The sequence below is a fragment of the Salvelinus fontinalis genome, chromosome 29, assembly GCF_029448725.1.
Source record: "Salvelinus fontinalis isolate EN_2023a chromosome 29, ASM2944872v1, whole genome shotgun sequence".
Taxonomy (NCBI): Eukaryota; Metazoa; Chordata; class Actinopteri; order Salmoniformes; family Salmonidae; genus Salvelinus; species Salvelinus fontinalis.
The window spans coordinates 10,096,462-10,120,957 of NC_074693.1; the positions used below are offsets into that span (position 1 = coordinate 10,096,462).

General features: G+C 41.5%; 1 protein-coding gene across 1 annotated transcript in view; it reads left to right on the forward strand.

Moving 5' to 3' along the window:
- LOC129827406 (teneurin-2-like) overlaps nt 1–24,278 on the forward strand; it is a 76,965-nt gene extending 52,687 nt beyond the window's left edge. Inside the window, exon 2 of the mRNA XM_055888227.1 lies at nt 23,046–24,278. Coding sequence (XP_055744202.1) covers nt 23,046–23,395 — 350 coding nt within the window. The 3' untranslated portion in view covers nt 23,396–24,278. The remainder of the gene's footprint in view (nt 1–23,045) is intronic.
- Nucleotides 24,279–24,496: the final 218 nt, after the last annotated feature.

Below are 24,496 nucleotides of genomic sequence, written 5' to 3' on the forward strand. Positions count from 1 at the left end.
ATCCCTCAGTCAGGCAGTGAATTTCAAACACAGATTCTACCGCAAAGACCAGGGAGGATATCTACCGCCTCGCCAAAAAAGGCACCTATTGGTAGATGGGTAAAAAATAAAAAAAAGCAGACATTGAATATCCCTTTGAGCATGGTGAAGTTATTAATTATACTTTGGATGGTGTATAAATACACCCAGTCATTACAAAGACAACATTTTAGTTATTCAATAATAACCTAATTAACAGAGTGAAAATAATGAAGACCTGTACAGAATAAAAGTATTCCAAAACGTGCATCCTGTTTGCAACAAGGCACTAAAGTAATACTGTAAAAAAATGTGGCAATCAATTACAATTTTGTCCTGAATGCAAAGCGTTACGTTTGGGGCACATCCAATACAACACATTATCAATCTCCATATTTTCAATTATAGTGGTAGCTGCATCATGTTATGGGTATACTTGTAATCGTTAAGGACTGGGGAGTTTTCAGGATAAAAAAGAAACAGAATGGAACTAAGCATATGCAAAATCCTAGAGGAAAACCTGATTCAATCTGCTTTCCAGAGAGATGAGTTCATCTTTCAGCAGGACAATAACCTAAAGCACAAGGCCAACTCTACACTGGAGTTGCTTACCAAGAAGACAGTGAATGTTTCTGAGTAGCCAAGTTACAGTTTTGACTTAAATGTACTTAAAATCTATGGTGAAACCTGAAAATAGTTGTCTAGCAATGATCAATAACTAATTTGAAACCAAAACATGAATTTAATCCATTTTGAATTCAGGCTGTAACACAGCAAAATGTGGAATAACTCAAGGGGTCTGAATACTTTCTTAGGGCACTGTACATCTCCTTCAAATGTTGATGTTTGGTTGCGTTGACAACCAAACACAATTCAATATCACTTTTTCAATACGATAAATAGCCGAACAACTTGTCGAAAAGTTAACAAATTATATGATTCACTTCTCCATTTCAACCAAAAATAAAAGTTAATAGGATTAAGCCAATGGCTCAGAACTCCTTTAAATATTTATTGTCAACCAAACACAATTCAAAATAACTTTTGTAAGACAGTCAATAGGTTAATTTTAAAGCTATCTTACAAAGTAATGTAAAAGTATTTATTCAACCATAAAATGAGTAAAATATTAATTTCTAAATGTTAAGGTTTCTCTAAATATACATTTCTTATGTAATCATAGAAAGTATGAATGTTCAGGGTCGCAGGTCAGATTGGACAGATTCTCAAACGGCATTGGCACCATGTATTTCAACATAATCTCAACTAACTGCGATCCAGATCATTTGGTTGTGCTATTAAATGAAGCACAGTTGTTGTATAAATAAGCTAAATATCTGATATCGTGTTCCAAGTAACAAGTCTCTCACCATTGCCGCCTGCTATAGACCACCCTCTACCCCCAGCTGTGCTCTGGACACCATATGTGAACTGATTGCCCCCCATCTATCTTCAAAGCTCGTGCTTCTAGGTGACCTAAACTGGGACATGTTTAACACCTCAGCCATCCTACAATGTAAGCTTGATGCCCTCAATCTCACACAAATTATCAATGAACCTACCAGGTACCACCCCAAAGCCGTAAACACGGGCACCCTCATAGATATCATCCTGACCAACTTCCCCTCTAAATACACCTCTGCTGTTTTCAACCAAGATCTCAGTGATCACTGACTCATTGCTTGCATCCGTAATGGGTCAGCGGTCAAACGACCTCCAGTCATCACTGTCAAACGTTCCCTGAAAGACTTCAGCGAGCAGGCCTTTCTAAACCAGTCATCCCGGGTATCCTGGAAGGATATTGACCTCATCTCGTCAGTAGAGGATGCCTGGTTATTTTTTTAAATGCCTTCGTCACCATATTCAATAAGCAAGCCCCATTCAAGAAATTTAGAACCAGGAACAGATATAGCCCTTGGTTCTCTCCAGACCTGTCTGCCCTTAGCCAACACAAAAATATCCTATGGCGTTCTGCATTAGCATCGAACAGCCCCCGTGATATGCAACTTTTCAGGGAAGTTAGAAACCAATATACACAGGCAGTTAGAAAAGCCAAGGATAGCTTTTTCAAGCAGAAATTTGCTTCCAGCAACACAAACTCAAAAATGTTCTGGGACACAGTAAAGTCCATGGAGAATAAGAACACCTCCTCCCAGCTTCCAACTGCACTGAAGATAGGAAACACTGTCACCACCGACAAATCCACTATAATTGAGAATTTCAATAAGCATTTTTCTACGGCTGGCCATGCTCTCCACCTGGCTACCCCAACCCCGGTCAACAGCACTGCACCTCCCACAGCAACTCGCCCAAGCCTTCCCCATTTCTCCTTCTCCCAAATCCAGTCAGCTGATGATGTTCTGAAAGAGCTGCAAAATCTGGACCCCTTCAAATCAGCCGGGCTAGACAATCTGGACCCTTTCTTTCTAAAATTATCTGCCGAAATTGTTGCAACCCCTATTACTAGCCTGTTCAACCTCTCTTTTGTGTCGTCTGAGATTCACAAAGATTGGAAAGCAGCTGCAGTCATCCCCCTCTTCAAAGGGGGGTCACTCTTGACCCAAACTGCTACAGACCTATATCTATCCTACCCTGCCATTCTAAGGTCTTCGAAAGCCAAGTCAACAAACAGATTACCGACCATTTCGAATCCCACCGCACCTTCTCCGCTATGCAATCTGGTTTCAGAGCTGGTCATGGGTTCACCTCAGCAACTCTCAAGGTCCTAAACGATATCGTAACCGCCATCGATAAGAAACAATACTGTGCAGCCGTATTCATTGACCTGGCCAAGGACTCTGTCAATCACCACATCCTCATCGGCAGACTCGATAGCCTTGGTTTCTCAAATGACTGCCTCGCCTGGTTCACCAATTACTTCTCTGATAGAGTTCAGTGTTACAAATCGGAGGGCCTGTTGTCCGGGCCTCTGGCAGTCTCTATGGGGGTGCCACAGGGTTCAATTCTTGGGCCGACTCTCTTCTCTGTATACATCAATGATGTCGCTCTTGCTGCTGGTGAGTCTCTGATCCACCTCTACGCAGACGACACCATTCTGTATACTTCTGGCCCTTCTTTGGACACTGTGTTAACAACCCTCCAGACGAGCTTCAATGCCATACAACTCTCCTTCCGTGGCCTCCAACTGCTCTTAAATACAAGTAAAACTAAATGCAGGCTCTTCAACCGATCGCTGCCTGCACCTGCCCGCCCGTCCAGCATCACTACTCTAGACGGTTCTGACTTAGAATATGTGGACAACTACAAATACCTAGGTGTCTGGTTAGACTGTAAACTCTCCTTCCACACTCACATCAAACATCTCCACTCCAAAGTTAAATCAAGAATCGGCTTCCTATTTCGCAACAAAGCATCCTTCACTCATGCTGCCAAACATACCCTTGTAAAACTGACCATCCTACCAATCCTCGACTTCGGCGATGTCATTTACAAAATAGCCTCCAATACCCTACTCAATAAATTGGATGCAGTCTATCACAGTGCCATTTGTTTTGTCACCAAAGCCCCATATACTACCCACCACTGCGACCTGTACGCTCTCGTTGGCTGGCCCTCGCTTCATACTCGTCGCCAAACCCACTGGCTCCAGGTCATCTACAAGACCCTGCTAGGTAAAGTCCCCCCTTATCTCAGCTCACTGGTCACCATAGCAGCACCCACCTGTAGCACGCGCTCTAGCAGGTATATCTCTCTGTTCAACCCCAAAGCCAATTCCTCCTTTGGCCGCCTCTCCTTCCAATTCTCTGCTGCCAATGACTGGAACGAACTACAAAAATCTCTGAAACTGGAAACACTTATCTCCCTCACTAGCTATAAGCACAGCTCACAGATTACTGCACCTGTACATAGCCCATCTATAATTTAGCCCAACCAACTACCACTTCCCCTACTGTAGTTATCTATTTATTTATTTTGCTCCTTTGCACCCCGTTATTTCTATCTCTACTTTGCACATTCTTCCACTGCAAATCTACCATTCCAGTGTTTTACTTGCTATATTGTATTTACTTCGCCACCATGGCCTTTTTTTGCCTTTCCCTCCCTTATCTCACCTCACATTGTATATAGACGTATTTTTCGACTGTATTTTCGACTGTATGTTTGTTTTACTCCATGTGTAACTCTGTGTTGTTGTATGTGTCGAACTGCTTTGCTTTATCTTGGCCAGGTCGCAGTTGTAAATGAGAACTTGTTCTCAACTTGCCTACCTGGTTAAATAAATGTGAAAAAAAGAAATTTGAACTTTGTGTACTATTACATGGTTGAAGGTGGAGTGATAAGACATTTATGTGACAACAAAACCATAAATCTGACATTAATTTCCATTCGAAGTTGGTTGTGCTTTTAGATGGTTGAAAGCATAGCGATAACATATTGGGAATTCAACAAACTTTTGGATGTTTTCTTTTTAGTGGGTGAAAAGAGGTTGGAATTGTATTGATCAACGTACGTATCTATCAAATATCAGCCAATTCTCCACGTGGTATGATCTGGTGTATCCAGTGGCTGTCTGTTGGTTTACATACCCATCCCCTTTCGCAGAAGAAGAAGCTACTTTCTCTGGGGTCCACAAAAAAACACAAAACATGACAAGTAACAAAACACTGATAGACAAGGACAGTAACACTGTAACGGATTATTATATTTTACCTACCCAGCCCTGTGTGTGTGTGTGTGTGTGTGTGTGTGTGTGTGTGTGTGTGTGTGTGTGTGTGTGTGTGTGTGTGTGTGTGTGTGTGTGTGTGTGTGTGTGTGTGTGTGTGTGTGTGTGTGTGTGTGTGTGTGTGTGTGTTTGTGTGTGTGTGTGTGTGGCCTATGCCATAGCCAGTTTTAAATATATAGCTTGTGCCTTCACAGCTGAGACAGGATTTGAAAAAATATTAAGTGGGCGACTCAGCTCTGAGACTGAGACTGAACTGGAGTGCACATCACAAACACACACAATAGTTTGCACTCAGCAGAAAAACCCTTGTTTACTCTCCCTCTCTCTCCCACCCTCCCTATGCCATTCTATCTCTCTCTCCCACCCTCCCGACACCATTCTATCTCCCCCCCTCTCTCCCACCCTCCCTACGCAATTATATCTCCCTCTCTCTCTCTCCCACCCTTCCTACACCATTCTATCTCCCTCTCTCTCTCTCCCACCCTCCCGACACCATTCTCTCCCTCTCTCTCTCTCCCACCCTCACTACACCATTCTCTCCCTCTCTCTCTCCCACCCTCACTACACCATTCTCTCCCTCTCTCTCTCTCCCACCCTCACTACACCATTCTCTCCCTCTCTCTCTCTCCCACCCTCCCTACGCAATTATATCTCCCTCTCTCTCTCTCCCACCCTCCCTACGCCGTTCTATCACACTCTCTCTCTCCCACCCTCCCTACGCCGTTCTATCACCCTCTCTCTCTCCCACCCTCCCTACGCCGTTCTATCACCCTCTCTCTCTCACCCTCCCTACGCCGTTCTATCTCCCCCTCTCTCTCTCACCCTCAAGACACCATTATATCTCCCTCTCTCTCTTTCCCACCCTCCCTACACCGTTCTCTCCCTCTCTCGATCTCACCCTCCCTACACCATTCTCTCTCTCTCTCCCACCCTCCCTACATCATTATCTCTCTCTCCCACCCTCCCTACACCATGCTCTCTCCCTCTCACCCCTTTGCTTTTTTCTCTTATCTCCCTCTCTCTTCCCCTTCTCTCCCTCTATCTGTCTCTCTCCCTCAATCCTCTCACTTTGAAGTGGTTATCAGTTGATGTACAGAAAAACAGAGAGAACATGGCCACATATTCTAAACCACCAACTAGGGCCTAGGGTTTCATCTCTCCCTCTTGACTCCCTCTCTCCTCTTCCCTTCTCTTCTCTTCTCCTTCCCTTTTCCCCACAGCGCACACGCGCTGGGTTCTCAACATGGAGAGCAAGGATTAAGATTTGCTCTCTTCCTCTCTTCCCTCCATCTTCTTTCATTCTCCTCCGTTCATCCTTTCATCTTTGCCTATCTTCTTTTCTGTACTGTTCAACGTCCACTCTCTTTCATAACTCCCACCTCTCATATCTCCCCCCAAACTTTTTTCAAATGCTCTCCTCCCCTCTCCATCTTTGTTTATCCTACGTTTCCAATTCTCTCGCCATGTATGTCTCTTCTATCATTCATTTTCACTCCACTTCCTGGTAACATGTTTTCCTCTCCTCACACTGAAACAGGTCCTGGTAACATGTTTTCCTCTCCTCACACTGAAACAGGTCCTGGTAACATGTTTTCCTCTCCTCACACTGAAACAGGTCTTGGTAACATGTTTTCCTCTCCTCACACTGAAACAGGTCCTGGTAACATGTTTTCCTCTCCTCACACTGGAACAGGTCCTGGCAACATGTTTTCCTCTCCTCACACTGAAACAGGTCCTGGTAACATGTTTTCCTCTCCTCACACTGAAACAGGTCCTGGTAACATGTTTTCCTCTCCTCACACTGAAACAGGTCCTGGTAACATGTTTTCCTCTCCTCACACTGAAACAGGTCCTGGCAACATGTTTTCCTCTCCTCACACTGAAACAGGTCCTGGTAACATGTTTTCCTCTCCTCACACTGAAACAGGTCCTGGTAACATGTTTTCCTCTCCTCACACTGAAACAGGTCTTGGTAACATGTTTTCCTCTCCTCACACTGAAACAGGTCCTGGTAACATGTTTTCCTCTCCTCACACTGAAACAGGTCCTGGCAACATGTTTTCCTCTCCTCACACTGAAACAGGCCCTGGTAACATGTTTTCCTCTCCTCACACTGAAACAGGTCCTGGTAACATGTTTTCCTCTCCTCACACTGAAACAGGTCCTGGTAACATGTTTTCATCTCCTCACACTGAAACAGGTCCTGGTAACATGTTTTCCTCTCCTCACACTGAAACAGGTCCTGGTAACATGTTTTCATCTCCTCACACTGAAACAGGTCCTGGTAACATGTTTTCCTCTCCTCACACTGAAACAGGTCCTGGCAACATGTTTTCCTCTCCTCACACTGAAACAGGTCCTGGTAACATGTTTTCCTCTCCTCACACTGAAACAGGTCCTGGTAACATGTTTTCCTCTCCTCACACTGAAACAGGCCCTGGTAACATGTTTTCCTCTCCTCACACTGAAACAGGTCCTGGTGACATGTTTTCCTCTCCTCACACTGAAACAGGTCCTGGTAACATGTTTTCCTCTCCTCACACTGAAACAGGTCCTGGTAACATGTTTTCCTCTTCTCACACTGAAACAGGTCCTGGTAACATGTTTTCCTCTCCTCACACTGAAACAGGTCCTGGTAACATGTTTTCCTCTCCTCACACTGAAACAGGTCCTGGTAACATGTTTTCCTCTCCTCACACTGAAACAGGTCCTGGTAACATGTTTTCCTCTTCTCACACTGAAACAGGTCCTGGTAACATGTTTTCCTCTCCTCACACTGAAACAGGTCCTGGTAACATGTTTTCCTCTCCTCACACTGAAACAGGTCCTGGTAACATGTTTTCCTCTCCTCACACTGAAACAGGTCCTGGTAACATGTTTTCATCTCCTCACACTGAAACAGGTCCTGGTAACATGTTTTCCTTTCCTCACACTGAAATGGGTCCTGGTAACATGTTTTCCTCTCCTCACACTGAAATGGGTCCTGGTAAGAATAGAACACAATGCAACTGGAACAATAGTTACGACGTGGCAATCTGCCGCTCACAGTTTCACTTCCTTCCTGTTCAAGTGGTTTCCTCAACCTAGGAGCCAATCAGGTCACTGTTTCAGCTCCTCGGGCCATTCCGGGCTTGATTGTAGCAATTTCCCTCTCTAAAGCCTAGATAGGCTGGAGCTGTAATGTGATAATGTAGGCCTACTCATATGCAGTGTTTTGAACACCATTCAGCATTAACAGTATGAACGTCACAGTATGTGTATGATAGCCATTTACGTGGTTGTTTGCGTACGTGTGTGTGTACGTCAAGTCATTGTGCATACTCAATTTGTCTAAAGTGGATGTCAAACTGCTAACAAGCCTAAATGGGTTTTTAATGACAGGCTCCAAGACTATACCAGTCAACTCTATATACCACCTGACTTTCACTCTCTCTCTCACTCTCTCTTTCTCTCAATTCAATTTAAGGGGCTTTATTGGCTTGGGAAACATATGTTAACATTGCCAAAGCAAGTGAACTAGATAATAAAGAGATGTGGTATTTCACCCGAAAGATATGGGAGTTTATCTAAACATTTCATTTGTTTTCTCTAATATCAGTCAAAAGACACACCTACTCCAGGGTTTTTCTTTATGTTCTACATTGTAGAATAATAGTAAAACCATCAAAACTATGAAATAACAAATATGGAATCATCTAGTAACCAAAAAAGTTGAGATTCTTCAAAGTAGTCACCCTTTGACTTGATGACAGCTTTGCACACTCTTGGCATTCTCTCAACCAGCTTCACCTGGAAAGCTTTTCCAGCAGTCTTAACCTGTCTAGGACTGGAGTTCCGCTAGCGGAACCGCTCGCCAACAGCCAATGAAATTGCATGGCACCAAATCCAATCAACAGAAATCTCATAATTCAATTTTCTCAAACATACAAATATTAGACACCATTTTAACGATAACATTCTCATTAATCCAACCACAGTGTCCAATTTCAAAAAAGCTTATCGGCGAAAGCAGAACATATCATTATGTTAGGTCAGCAACTAGTCACAGAAAGCATACAGCGATTTTCCAACCAAAGAGAGGAGTCACAAAAAGCTGAAATATTGATGAAATCAATCACTAACCTTTGATATTCTTCATCAGATGACAGTCCCGGGACAACATGTTACACAATACATGTATGTTTTGTTCGATCAAGTTCATATTTATATCCAAAAACCTCAGTTTACATTTGGTTTTGCCTCCAAAACATCCCGTGAATTTAAACAGACCAACATCAAATCACAGAAATACTCATAATAAACATTGATAAAAGATACAAGTGTTATTCACAGATGTAAAGATATGCTTCTCCTTAATGCAACCGCTGTGTCAGATTTCAAGAAAACTTTACGGAAAAGCAAACCATGCAATAATCTGAGTACGGCACTCAGAGACCCATCAAGCCAAAAAGATATGCGCCGTGTTGGAGTCAACATAAGTCAGAAATAGCATTATAAATATTCACTTACCTTTGATGATCTTCGCCAGATTGCACTCCCAGGAATCCCAGTTCCAGAATAAATATTTGATTTGTTCCATAAATCATCATTTATGTCTAAATACCTCCTTTTGTTAGCGCGCTTGGTAAACAAATCCAAACTCACGACGCGCGTGCAAGTCCAGCGGAAAGTACGGACGAAAAGTCCAAAAAGTTATATTACAGGTCGTAGAAACATGTCAAACTAAGTATAGAATCAATCTTTAGGATGTTTTTAACATAAATCTTCAATAATGTTCCAACAGGTGAATTCCTTTGTCTTCAGAAAAGCAAATGGAACGGGAACTACCTCTCATGTGAATGTGCGTGACCAGCTCGTGGCTGCTTGCAGACCTCTGACTCATTCCCCTCTCATTCGGCCCCACTTCACAGTAGACGCATCAGACAAGGTTGTAAAGACTGTTGACATCTATTGGAAGCCTTAGGAAGTGCAACATGACCCATATCCCACTGTGTATTCGATAGGTGATGAGTTGAAAAATTACAATCCTCAGATTTCCCGCTTCCTGGTTGGATTTTCTCTCAGGTTTTTGCCTGCCATATGAGTTCTGTTATACTCACAGACATCATTCAAACAGTTTTAGAAACTTCAGAGTGTATATAATATATATGCATATATTAGCAACTGGGACTGAGTAGCAGGCCGTTTACTCTGGGCACGCTTTTCATCCAAACATGAAAATGCTGCCCCCTATCCATAAGAAGTTTTAAAGGAGTTCCCACATATGCTGAGCACTTGTTGGCTGCTTTTCCTTCAATCTGGGGTCCGATTCAATGCTTAGTGTATTTCTGTATTGTTTTAGTGATTCACGGTAGTGAAGACCGGCTCTGATTTTTTGGGTCTCTATGTTTTTGTTTGATACGGTTCTCAAATCCCTTTCTTAGGTTTTGCCATTCTTCATCAAACCATTTGTCATTTTTGTTAATTTTCTTAGGTTGTCTGCTTGAAAATGTTGTATTTAATAGGGAGGGTAAAATTTCAAATGAACTGTTTAGGCTTCCTATTGCATCTATGACAGTGAAATGTTTTGTCTAGGAAGATGTCTAAAACAGATTGAATTTCTCTCTCTCTCTCTCTCTCTCTCGCTCTCTGTCTCTCGCTCTCTCTCTGTCTTGCACACACGCTCGCTCTCTCTCTCACTTTCTTTCTCTCTCTTTTTCTCTGTCTCTCCCTCTATTTCTCTCTCTCCATCTCTCTCACACTGAGAATCACACTGAAAACAAACACATACATATTGGGATAGCATACTGATAGACAGTAGTTACAGGGATCTTACACTTTTTATTATTCTCTCCATACCTCTACTCTAAAACTAGCGACAGCAGCAAAGCTAGTTAACACTGTCTCTGTCTCTAGCAGCAGAACTAGTTAACACTATAACACACTGTCTCTGTCTCTAGCAGCAGAGCTAGTTAACAATATAATACGCTGTCTCTGTCTCTAGCAGCAGAGCTAGTTAACACTATAACACACTGTCTCTGTCTCTAGCAGCAGAGCTAGTTAACACTATAACACACTGTCTCTGTCTCTAGCAGCAGAGCTAGTTAACACTATAACATACTGTCTCTGTCTCTAGCAGCAGAGCTAGTTAACACTATAACACACTGTCTCTGTCTCTAGCAGCAGAGCTAGTTAACACTATAACACACTGTCTCTGTCTCTAGCAGCAGAGCTAGTTAACACTATAACACACTGTCTCTGTCTCTAGCAGCAGAGCTAGTTAACACTGTCTCTGTCTCTAGCAGCAGAGCTAGTTAACACTGTCTCTGTCTCTAGCAGCAGAGCTAGTTAACACTATAACACACTGTCTCTGTCTCTAGCAGCAGAGCTAGTTAACACTATAACATACTGTCTCTGTCTCTAGCAGCAGAACTAGTTAACACTGTCTCTGTCTCTAGCAGCAGAGCTAGTTAACACTATAACATACTGTCTCTGTCTCTAGCAGCAGAGCTAGTTAACACTATAACACACTGTCTCTGTCTCTAGCAGCAGAACTAGTTAACACTATAACACACTGTCTCTGTCTCTAGCAGCAGAGCTAGTTAACACTATAACACACTGTCTCTGTCTCTAGCAGCAGAGCTAGTTAACACTATAACACACTGTCTCTGTCTCTAGCAGCAGAGCTAGTTAACACTATAACACACTGTCTCTGTCTCTGTCTCTAGCAGCAGAGCTAGTTAACACTATAACACACTGTCTCTGTGTCTAGCAGCAGAGCTAGTTAACACTATAACACACTGTCTCTGTCTCTAGCAGCAGAGCTAGTTAACACTATAACACACTGTCTCTGTCTCTAGCAGCAGAGCTAGTTAACACTATAACACACTGTATCTGTCTCTAGCAGCAGAGCTAGTTAACACTATAACACACTGTCTCTGTCTCTGTCTCTAGCAGCAGAGCTAGTTAACACTATAACACACTGTCTCTGTCTCTAGCAGCAGAGCTAGTTAACATTATAACACACTGTCTCTGTCTCTAGCAGCAGAGCTAGTTAACACTATAACACACTGTCTCTGTCTCTGTCTCTAGCAGCAGAGCTAGTTAACACTATAACACACTGTCTCTGTCTCTAGCAGCAGAGCTAGTTAACACTATAACACACTGTCTCTGTCTCTAGCAGCAGAGCTAGTTAACACTATAACACACTGTCTCTGTCTCTGTCTCTAGCAGCAGAGCTCGTTAACACTATAACACACTGTCTCTGTCTCTAGCAGCAGAGCTAGTTAACACTATAACACACTGTCTCTGTCTCTGCCTCTAGCAGCAGAGCTCGTTAACACTATAACACACTGTCTCTGTCTCTGTCTCTAGCAGCAGATCTAGTTAACACTATAACAAACTGTCTCTGTCTCTAGCAGCAGAGCTAGTTAACACTATAACACACTGTCTCTGTCTCTAGCAGCAGAGCTAGTTAACACTATAACACACTGTCTCTGTCTCTGTCTCTAGCAGCAGAGCTCGTTAACACTATAACACACTGTCTCTGTCTCTAGCAGCAGAGCTAGTTAACACTATAACACACTGTCTCTGTCTCTGTCTCTAGCAGCAGAGCTAGTTAACACTATAACACACTGTCTCTGTCTCTGTCTCTAGCAGCAGAGCTAGTTAACACTATAACACACTGTCTCTGTCTCTGTCTCTAGCAGCAGAGCTAGTTAACACTATAACACACTGTCTCTGTCTCTGTCTCTAGCAGCAGAACTAGTTAACACTATAACACACTGTCTCTGTCTCTACTAGCAGAGCTAGTTAACACTATAACACACTGTCTCTGTCTCTAGCAGCAGAGCTAGTTAACACTATAACACACTGTCTCTGTCTCTGTCTCTAGCAGCAGAGCTAGTTAACACTATAACACACTGTATCTGTCTCTAGCAGCAGAGCTAGTTAATACTATAACACACTGTCTCTGTCTCTAGCAGCAGATCTAGTTAACACTATAACACACTGTCTCTGTGTCTAGCAGCAGAGCTAGTTAACACTATAACACACTGTCTCTGTCTCTAGCAGCAGAGCTAGTTAACACTATAACACACTGTATCTGTCTCTGTCTCTAGCAGCAGAGCTAGTTAACACTATAACACACTGTCTCTGTCTCTGTCTCTAGCAGCAGAGCTAGTTAACATTATAACATACTGTCTCTGTCTCTACTAGCAGAGCTAGTTAATACTATAACACACTGTCTCTGTCTCTGTCTCTAGCAGCAGAGCTAGTTAACACTATAACAAACTGTCTCTGTCTCTAGCAGCAGAGCTAGTTAACACTATAACACACTGTCTCTGTCTCTGTCTCTAGCAGCAGAGCTAGTTAACACTATAACACACTGTCTCTGTCTCTAGCAGCAGAGCTAGTTAACACTATAACACACTGTCTCTGTCTCTGTCTCTAGCAGCAGAACTAGTTAACACTATAACACACTGTCTCTGTCTCTAGCAGCAGAGCTAGTTAACACTATAACACACTGTCTCTGTCTCTGTCTCTAGCAGCAGAACTAGTTAACACTATAACACACTGTCTCTGTCTCAAGCAGAAGAGCTAGTTAACACTATAACACACTGTCTCTGTCTCTAGCAGCAGAGCTAGTTAACACTATAACTCTCTGTCTCTAGCAGCAGAGCTAGTTAATACTATAACACACTGTCTCTGTCTCTAGCATCAGAGCTAGTTAACACTATAACAAACTGTCTCTGTCCCAAGCAGCAGATCTTGTTAACACTATAACACACTGTCTCTGTCTCTGTCTCTAGCAGCAGAGCTAGTTAACACTATAACAAACTGTCTCTGTCTCTGTCTCTAGCAGCAGAACTAGTTAACACTATAACACACTGTCTCTGTCTCTAGCAGCAGAGCTAGTTAACACTATAACACACTGTCTCTGTCTCTGTCTCTAGCAGCAGAGCTAGTTAACACTATAACACACTGTCTCTGTCTCTGCCTCTAGCAGCAGAGCTAGTTAACACTATAACACACTGTCTCTGTCTCTAGCAGCAGAACTAGTTAACACTATAACACACTGTCTCTGTCTCTAGCAGCAGAGCTAGTTGACACTATAACACACTGTATCTGTCTCTGTCTCAAGCAGCAGAGCTAGTTAACACTATAACACACTGTCTCTGTCTCTGTCTCTAGCAGCAGAGCTAGTTAACACTATAACAAACTGTCTCTGTCTCTAGCAGCAGAGCTAGTTAACACTATAACACACTGTCTCTGTCTCTGTCTCTAGCAGCAGAGCTAGTTAACACTATAACACACTGTCTCTGTCTCTGTCTCTAGCAGCAGAGCTAGTTAACACTATAACACACTGTCTCTGTCTCTGTCTCTAGCAGCAGAGCTAGTTAACACTATAACACACTGTCTCTGTCTCTGTCTCTAGCAGCAGAGCTAGTTAACACTATAACACACTGTCTCTGTCTCTGTCTCTAGCAGCAGAGCTAGTTAACACTATAACACACTGTCTCTGTCTCTAGCAGTAGAGCTAGTTAACACTATAACACACTGTCTCTGTCTCTGTCTCTAGCATCAGAGCTAGTTAACACTATAACACACTGTCTCTGTCTCTAGCAGCAGAGCTAGTTAACACTATAACACACTGTCTCTGTCTCTGTCTCTAGCAGCAGAGCTAGTTAACATTATAACACACTGTCTCTGTCTCTAGCAGCAGAGCTAGTTAACACTATAACACACTGTATCTGTCTCTGTCTCAAGCAGCAGAGCTAGTTAACACTATAACACACTGTCTTTGTCTCTGTCTCTAGCAGCAGATCTAGTTAACACTATAACACACTGTCTCTGTCTCTAGCAGCAGAGCTAGTTAACACTATAACACAGTGTCTCTGTCTCTAGCAGCAGAGCTAGTTAACACTATAACTATAATACAACCCCAGTAGGTTAGCCTTGTGGGTCTACAATGCAGGCTGTAAAGAACACATACACACATACACATACACACACACACAAGCATGTGCACACACACATAAACAAAACACACACACATCCTATTCTCACAAGGCTTTCACCTATCCTTGTGATAGCCTAGTTGTTGACTATAGGACAGACACTTGGCTATACATCAATATTGAAATATAGTAGCGAGATAGATTATGCCATATTGTCATGATGTTAAAGGACTTGTGTCTTCCTGCTCTCTCAGACTACGTGGAGTTTTCTCCAGTCTTCCTACGATACTTCATCTCAGGTATGGACTGTGTAGGTAGGAGTGTGTCTCCCAGTAGATGTGTAGCTACATTTAGATTGTTAGCTGTTGATAAATATAGTAGTAATGTTAGTTATCTTCTCGTCTTTTCTCTGTGTTGTATTAGTTAACATGTAACGTTTCCCTCAAAAGTCACTCCTACCATGTAAAGTTTCCCTGAAGTCTATCCTACCATGTAAAGTTTCCCTGAAGTCTATCCTACCCTGTAAAGTTTCCCTCTAAAGTATCTTCTGCCAGTTCAGTTGCAGTGATACTCTTGAGATAAGTCACTAAAGAGGAGAGGAGCAGTGTAGTGAAGATTCAGCAGACACTTTTAATCTGGATAATTCCAGTTTTGATTACCGTCCGTTCTTACATAGGCCTGCTGAGTCATGATTAACCAAGCCAGCCAACACAGCTGTCTGATACTTCACTACAAACACAATTATTCAGATCCTTATAGAGCTATTTTGTGTGTGTGTGTGTGTGAGTGTGCTCATTTGTGTGTGCAAGTGGGCGTATGGGTGTGTGTGCAAGTGGGCGTATGGGTGTGTGTGCATGCATGTGTTCCTGTGTGTGTGTGTGTGTGTGTGTGTGTGTGTGTGTGTGTGTGTGTGTGTGTGTGTGTGTGTGTGTGTGTGTGTGTGTGTGTGTGTGTGTGTGTGTGTGTGTGTGTGTGTGTGTGTGTGTGTGTGTGTGTGTGTGTGTGTGTGTGTGTGTGTGTTTTCCATCCTCTTCTTTACCACCAGCTGATTGGGAGCAATTGCATCCCATCCTATCCTACAATAGTATCTTTAATTAGTATTGAGGATACATTCTTTCCCTTTTCCCTTAATTGCTTTGTCCTTAGCGTTATATTTAATTGGGCTGCAGTGGGTGTTATTGATCCTCTTTGATGTGCTTTAATTTGGATAATTTTATATATTTATTTCAGACGTGACGACTCCTTTAGTTATTTTGTCTTTGGGCTATTTTGTGAAAGGGGGCTGGGGTATTACGGCACCAAATCAAATGGATTAGTAGGAGGTTCAGTGGTCTAAAAGTTTTTGATTTTAAATATACTTAAGTATCAAAAGTAAATGTAATTGCTAAAATATACTTAAGTATCAAAGTAAAAGCATAAATCATTTCCAATTCTTCATATTATGCAATCCAGACAGCACCCAAAACAATTTTTACGGTTAGCCAGGGGCACACTCCAACACAAAAGCATGTGAGTCCACCAGATCACAGGCAGTAGGGATGACCAGGGATGTGCTCTTGATAAGTGTGTGAATGGACCATTTTCCTGTCCTGCTAAGTACTTTTGTATGTCAGGGAAAATGTATGGAGTAAAAATCTATATTTTTTCTTAGGGAATGAGGTGAAGTAAAAGTAAAAGTTGTCAAAAATATAAATAGTAAAGTAAAGTACAGATACCCAACAAATGTTTTACTTAAGTACTTTACACCACAGAGTACGTTCCTTTAGTGTACATAATAGGGTGATAAGGAGAGATGGACGAGGAACTCCAAAGCCCAGATAACTTAGATCCATCAAAATAACACCTCTTGTATCTTTGATAAAGAATGTCTCATGAAAGTGAATGAGGAACAGTATAGGGACAATATAGGAACAGGAACAGTATAGGAACAGGATAGGAACAGTATAGGGATAGGGATAGTATGGGGACAGTATGGGGACAGTATAGGAATAGAGACAGTATAGGAACAGTATAGGGATAGGGATAGTATAGAAAATATGGGGACAGTATAGGAATAGAGACAGTATAGGAACAGGAACAGTATAGGGAAAGTATAGGAACAGTATAGGACTAGGACCAGTACAGGAACAGTATGGGAACAGGAACAGTATAGGAACAGGAACAGTACAGGAACAGTATAGGGACATGAACAGTAGAGGAACAGTATAGGAACAGTATAGGAACGTGAACAGTATAGGAACGTGAACAGTATAGGAACGTGAACAGTATAGGAACATGAACAGTATAGGAACATGAACAGCATAGGAAAAGGAACAGCATTGGAACACAAACAGTATAGGAACAGTATAGGAACATGAACAGCATAGGAAAAGGAACAGCATAGGAACATAAACAGTATATGAACAGTATAGGAACGTGAACAGTATAGGAACATGAACAGAATAGGAACATGAACAGTATAGGAACATGAACAGCATAGGAAAAGGAACAGCATAGGAACACAAACAGTATAGGAACAGTATAGGAACATGAATAGTATAGGAACAGTATAGGAACATGAACAGTATAGGAACAGTATAGGAACATGAACAGTATAGGAACAGTATAGGACCATGAACAGTATATGAACATGCACAGTATAGGAACAGTAAAGGAACATGAACAGTATAGGAACCTGAACAGTATAGGAACAGTATAGGAACATGGACAGTATAGGAACAGCATAGGAACATGAACAGTACAGGAACAGTATAGAAACACGAACAGTATAGGGACATGAACAGTAAAGGAACAGTATAGGAACATGAACAGTATAGGAACCTGAACAGTGTAGGAACAGTATAGGAACATGGACAGTATAGGAACAGCATAGGAACATGTACAGTCTATGAACAGTATAAAATACAAACAGTATAGGGACATGAACAGTAAAGGAACAGTATATGAACATGAACAGTATAGGGACATGAACAGTATAGGAATAGTATATGAACATGAACAGTATAGGAACAGTATAGGAACATGAACAGCATAGGAACATGAACAGTATAGGAACAGTATATGAACATGAACAGTATAGGGACAGTATAGGAACATGAACAGTATAGGGACATGAACAGTATAGGAATAGTATATGAACATGAACAGTATAGGAACAGTATAGGAACATGAACAGCATAGGAACATGAACAGTATAGGACCAGTATATGAACATGAACAGTATAGGAACAGTATAGGAACATGAACAGTATATGAACTGTGTAGAATCACGAAGAGTATAGGGACATGAACAGTATAGGAACAGTATAGGAAAAAGAACAGCACGGGAATATAAACAGTATAGGAACAGTATAGGAACATGAACAGTATAGGAACAATATAGGAACAGGAACAGTATAGGAACAGGATAGGAACAGTATAGGGATAGGGATAGTATGGGGACAGTATGGGGACAGTATAGGAATAGAGACAGTATAGGAACAGTATAGGGATAGGGATAGTATAGAAAATATGGGGACAGTATAGGAATAGAGACAGTATAGGAACAGGAACAGTATAGGGAAAGTATAGGAACAGTATAGGACTAGGACCAGTACAGGAACAGTATGGGAACAGGAACAGTATAGGAACAGGAACAGTATAGGAACAGTATAGGGACATGAACAGTAGAGGAACAGTATAGGAACAGTATAGGAACGTGAACAGTATAGGAACGTGAACAGTATAGGAACGTGAACAGTATAGGAACATGAACAGTATAGGAACATGAACAGCATAGGAAAAGGAACAGCATTGGAACACAAACAGTATAGGAACAGTATAGGAACATGAACAGCATAGGAAAAGGAACAGCATAGGAACATAAACAGTATATGAACAGTATAGGAACGTGAACAGTATAGGAACATGAACAGAATAGGAACATGAACAGTATAGGAACATGAACAGCATAGGAAAAGGAACAGCATAGGAACACAAACAGTATAGGAACAGTATAGGAACATGAATAGTATAGGAACAGTATAGGAACATGAACAGTATAGGAACAGTATAGGAACATGAACAGTATAGGAACAGTATAGGACCATGAACAGTATATGAACATGCACAGTATAGGAACAGTAAAGGAACATGAACAGTATAGGAACCTGAACAGTATAGGAACAGTATAGGAACATGGACAGTATAGGAACAGCATAGGAACATGAACAGTACAGGAACAGTATAGAAACACGAACAGTATAGGGACATGAACAGTAAAGGAACAGTATAGGAACATGAACAGTATAGGAACCTGAACAGTGTAGGAACAGTATAGGAACATGGACAGTATAGGAACAGCATAGGAACATGTACAGTCTATGAACAGTATAAAATACAAACAGTATAGGGACATGAACAGTAAAGGAACAGTATATGAACATGAACAGTATAGGGACATGAACAGTATAGGAATAGTATATGAACATGAACAGTATAGGAACAGTATAGGAACATGAACAGCATAGGAACATGAACAGTATAGGAACAGTATATGAACATGAACAGTATAGGGACAGTATAGGAACATGAACAGTATAGGGACATGAACAGTATAGGAATAGTATATGAACATGAACAGTATAGGAACAGTATAGGAACATGAACAGCATAGGAACATGAACAGTATAGGACCAGTATATGAACATGAACAGTATAGGAACAGTATAGGAACATGAACAGTATATGAACTGTGTAGAATCACGAAGAGTATAGGGACATGAACAGTATAGGAACAGTATAGGAAAAAGAACAGCACGGGAATATAAACAGTATAGGAACAGTATAGGAACATGAACAGTATAGGAACAATATAGGAACAGGAACAGTATAGGAACAGGATAGGAACAGTATAGGGATAGGGATAGTATGGGGACAGTATGGGGACAGTATAGGAATAGAGACAGTATAGGAACAGTATAGGGATAGGGATAGTATAGAAAATATGGGGACAGTATAGGAATAGAGACAGTATAGGAACAGGAACAGTATAGGGAAAGTATAGGAACAGTATAGGACTAGGACCAGTACAGGAACAGTATGGGAACAGGAACAGTATAGGAACAGGAACAGTATAGGAACAGTATAGGGACATGAACAGTAGAGGAACAGTATAGGAACAGTATAGGAACGTGAACAGTATAGGAACGTGAACAGTATAGGAACGTGAACAGTATAGGAACATGAACAGTATAGGAACATGAACAGCATAGGAAAAGGAACAGCATTGGAACACAAACAGTATAGGAACAGTATAGGAACATGAACAGCATAGGAAAAGGAACAGCATAGGAACATAAACAGTATATGAACAGTATAGGAACGTGAACAGTATAGGAACATGAACAGAATAGGAACATGAACAGTATAGGAACATGAACAGCATAGGAAAAGGAACAGCATAGGAACACAAACAGTATAGGAACAGTATAGGAACATGAATAGTATAGGAACAGTATAGGAACATGAACAGTATAGGAACAGTATAGGAACATGAACAGTATAGGAACAGTATAGGACCATGAACAGTATATGAACATGCACAGTATAGGAACAGTAAAGGAACATGAACAGTATAGGAACCTGAACAGTATAGGAACAGTATAGGAACATGGACAGTATAGGAACAGCATAGGAACATGAACAGTACAGGAACAGTATAGAAACACGAACAGTATAGGGACATGAACAGTAAAGGAACAGTATAGGAACATGAACAGTATAGGAACCTGAACAGTGTAGGAACAGTATAGGAACATGGACAGTATAGGAACAGCATAGGAACATGTACAGTCTATGAACAGTATAAAATACAAACAGTATAGGGACATGAACAGTAAAGGAACAGTATATGAACATGAACAGTATAGGGACATGAACAGTATAGGAATAGTATATGAACATGAACAGTATAGGAACAGTATAGGAACATGAACAGCATAGGAACATGAACAGTATAGGAACAGTATATGAACATGAACAGTATAGGGACAGTATAGGAACATGAACAGTATAGGGACATGAACAGTATAGGAATAGTATATGAACATGAACAGTATAGGAACAGTATAGGAACATGAACAGCATAGGAACATGAACAGTATAGGACCAGTATATGAACATGAACAGTATAGGAACAGTATAGGAACATGAACAGTATATGAACTGTGTAGAATCACGAAGAGTATAGGGACATGAACAGTATAGGAACAGTATAGGAAAAAGAACAGCACGGGAATATTAACAGTATAGGAACAGTATAGGAACATGAACAGTATAGGAACAATATAGGAACATGAACAGTACAGGAACAGTATAGGAACATGAACAGAATAGGAACATGAGCAGTGTAGGAACAGTGTAGGAACATGAACAGTATATGAACATGAACAGTATAGGAACAGCATAGAAACATGTACAGTATATGAACAGTATAGAAACACGAACAGTATAGGAACATGAACAGTATAGGAACATGAACAGTATAGGAAGAGTATAGGAACATGAACAGTATATGAACATGAACAGTATAGGAACAGTGTAGGAACATGAACAGTATAGGAACCTAAACAGTATAGGAACAGTATAGGAACATGACCAGTATAGGAACAGCATAGGAACAAGTACAGTATATGAACTGTATAGGATCACGAAGAGTATAGGGACATGAACAGTATAGGAAAAAGAACAGCACGGGAATATAAACAGTATAGGAACAGTATAGGAACATGAACAGTATATGAACAATATAGGAACATGAACAATATAGGAACAGTATAGGAACATGAACAGTATAGGAACAGTATAGGAACATGAACAGTATTGGAACATGAGCAGTATAGGAACATGAACAGTATAGGAACATGAACAGTGAATGCATAGTTTAGGAACAGGAACAGAATAGGAACAGTGTAGGAGCATGAACATTATATGAACATGAACAGTATAGGAACATGAACAGTATAGGAACATGAACAGTATAGGGACATGAACAGTATAGTTAGAGTATAGGAACATGAACAGTATATGAACATGAACAGTATAGGAACAGTGTAGGAACATGAACAGTACAGGAACATGAACAGTATAGGAACAGTATAGGAACATAAACAGTATGGGAACAGTAAAGGAACATGAACAGTGTAGGAATATGAACAGTGCAGGAAGAGTATAGGGACATGAACAGTATAGGAACAGTATAGGAACATGAACAGTATAGGAACATGCACAGTATAGGAACAGGAACAGCAGAGGAACAGTATAGGAACATAAACAGTATGGGAACAGTAAAGGAACATGAACAGTGTAGGAATATGAACAGTGCAGGAAGAGTATAGGGACATGAACAGTATAGGAACAGTATAGGAACATGAACAGTATAGGAACATGCACAGTATAGGAACAGTATAGGAACATAAACAGTATGGGAACAGTAAAGGAACATGAACAGTGTAGGAATATGAACAGTGCAGGAAGAGTATAGGGACATGAACAGTATAGGAACAGTATAGGAACATGAACAGTATAGGAACATGCACAGTATAGGAACAGGAACAGCAGAGGAACAGTATAGGAACATGAACAGTATAGGACCAGTATAAGGAAAGGAACAGCATAGGAACATGAACAGTATAGGAACAGTATAGGAACATAAACAGTATAGGAACAGTATAGGAACATGAACAGTATAGTAACAATATGGGAACATGAACAGTATTCGAACAATATAGGAACAGGAACAGTAGAGGAACAGTATAGGAACATGAACAGTATAGGGACATGAACAGTATAGGAACAGTATAGGAACATGAACAGTATAGGAACATGAACAGTATATGAACAGTATAGGAACATGAACAGTATATGAACAGTATAGGAACATGAACAGTATATGAACAGTATAGGAACATGAACAGTATAGGAGCAGTATAGGAACATGAACAGTATAGGAACACGAACAGTATGGGAACATGAAGAGTATAGGAACATGAAGAGTATAGGAACGTGAACAGTATAGGAACATGAAGAGTATAGGAACGTGAACAGTATAGGAACAGTATAGGAACAGTAACAGAATAGGAACAGGAACAGTATAGTAACAATATAGGAACATTAAATGGACAGTATTGGGAAAGGAACAGTATAGGATCATTATAGGGGCAGTATAGGAACAGGAACAGTATAAGAACAGTATAGGGAGGGAAGTGTATAGAGTCAGATCCTCATTTCAGATATCCTGAGTTATTCCATGTCATCTGTCATTCTGTACCTTACCCCTCTACCTGCAGACTTAACATTGTGTGTGTGTTTGTTTGACTGCTTGCTTGACTGCTTGAATCTTTGCACTACTCCTTTCTCTCACACAGGCGGTAACTTCCACACCCTGGCTGAACTCGGAGTTTGCGACCCAGCTTCCGTTCACCCTGCAGTCCCTACCTACTGTCCTGACCTGGGCCTGCTCCAGAGAGGCTACTCCCTCAGCGCAGGGTCAGACCCCAATGCAGATTCTGACCCAGAGGGGCCCCTGTCCCCAGAGAGAGCCATCCAGCTGTGGGGAGGAGGAACTGGAGGAGGAACAGGAGGAGGACAAGGAGGAGGGGTGAAGAGCACACACAGCTCTGGACTGTCCAGCAGAGAAAACTCAGTGCTCACACTCACTGACTCAGACAACGACTACAAGTCTGACCACGAATCAGGTAGGAGAGATACAGATTGATTTGATTTGTTGGTAGGTTGACCAGGAGAGGTCAGGATAGGGTGAGGTCGGGAATGGAACGAGTGGAAGCGTGAGAACGAGTGAAGGACCTTGTGATTGGGAGGAGGAAGTTTAGGCACACAACTCCTGTGGAATTGCTGGCAATCTGGTGTGATTCATGATTGATTGATTGATTAATTGACATAGAAGGACTGATGGATATTGTCAAATCTTCATAAATAATGTCTCATCTTCATCATAGAGAGATCTCACTTGTTTATCAGATTGTTCATTTCATGTTTTCAAGCGAAAAAAAGTATTGTCCATATGTCTATTCCTGTGAACATTAATCTGTGTCGGTCAGCTAATACGTCCCAGTGGGTGTTTCCACCTCGCTGTGTGTGTGTGTGTGTGTGTGTGTGTGTGTGTGTGTGTGTGTGTGTGTGTGTGTGTGTGTGTGTGTGTGTGTGTGTGTGTGTGTGTGCGTGCGTGCGTGCGTGCGTGCGTGCGTGCGTGCGTGCGTGTTTGTCGTCGTAAACCTTTCCACGGCTGAGTCTGACATGCCGATAGAGGTTAATGAGTGGATGTAATAAACACAATCTAATTAGTTGGAGTCTCACAACAGAGTCTTGGAGAATACTGTAGTCAGACACAGCTTCTGTTCTGACAGCAGCCATCAAACTACTGAGCAACACCTATCGCACATACACATGCACACACACTCACTCAGGTTTTCATCTTTTAAACACATAGAGAAACACTTTTCTAAGAGGTGATGGTTTCATCTCGCTGGTTGATAATTGCTTTGTGGCTGATTGCCAGACTAATCTCTGAGCTGTACATATCAACTGTAGACAGTCTGTCTGCAGACTAAATCTCTCTCTCGCTCTCTCTCTTTCACACACAGACACACGCGCGCGCACGCGCACGCACACGCACACGCACACACACACACAGAGGGCAAACAGGAGGATTATTCAAGGTCTTGTGTGAGAACTTCTAAAATGTAATGATGTAATCATTTGCTAGTGGCATAATGTAGTATTCTTTTAAAAAATCACATAGGCTTAATTCAGTAGTTTACTTGAATATACAACTTACAGATCACACCTTTAAATGTAT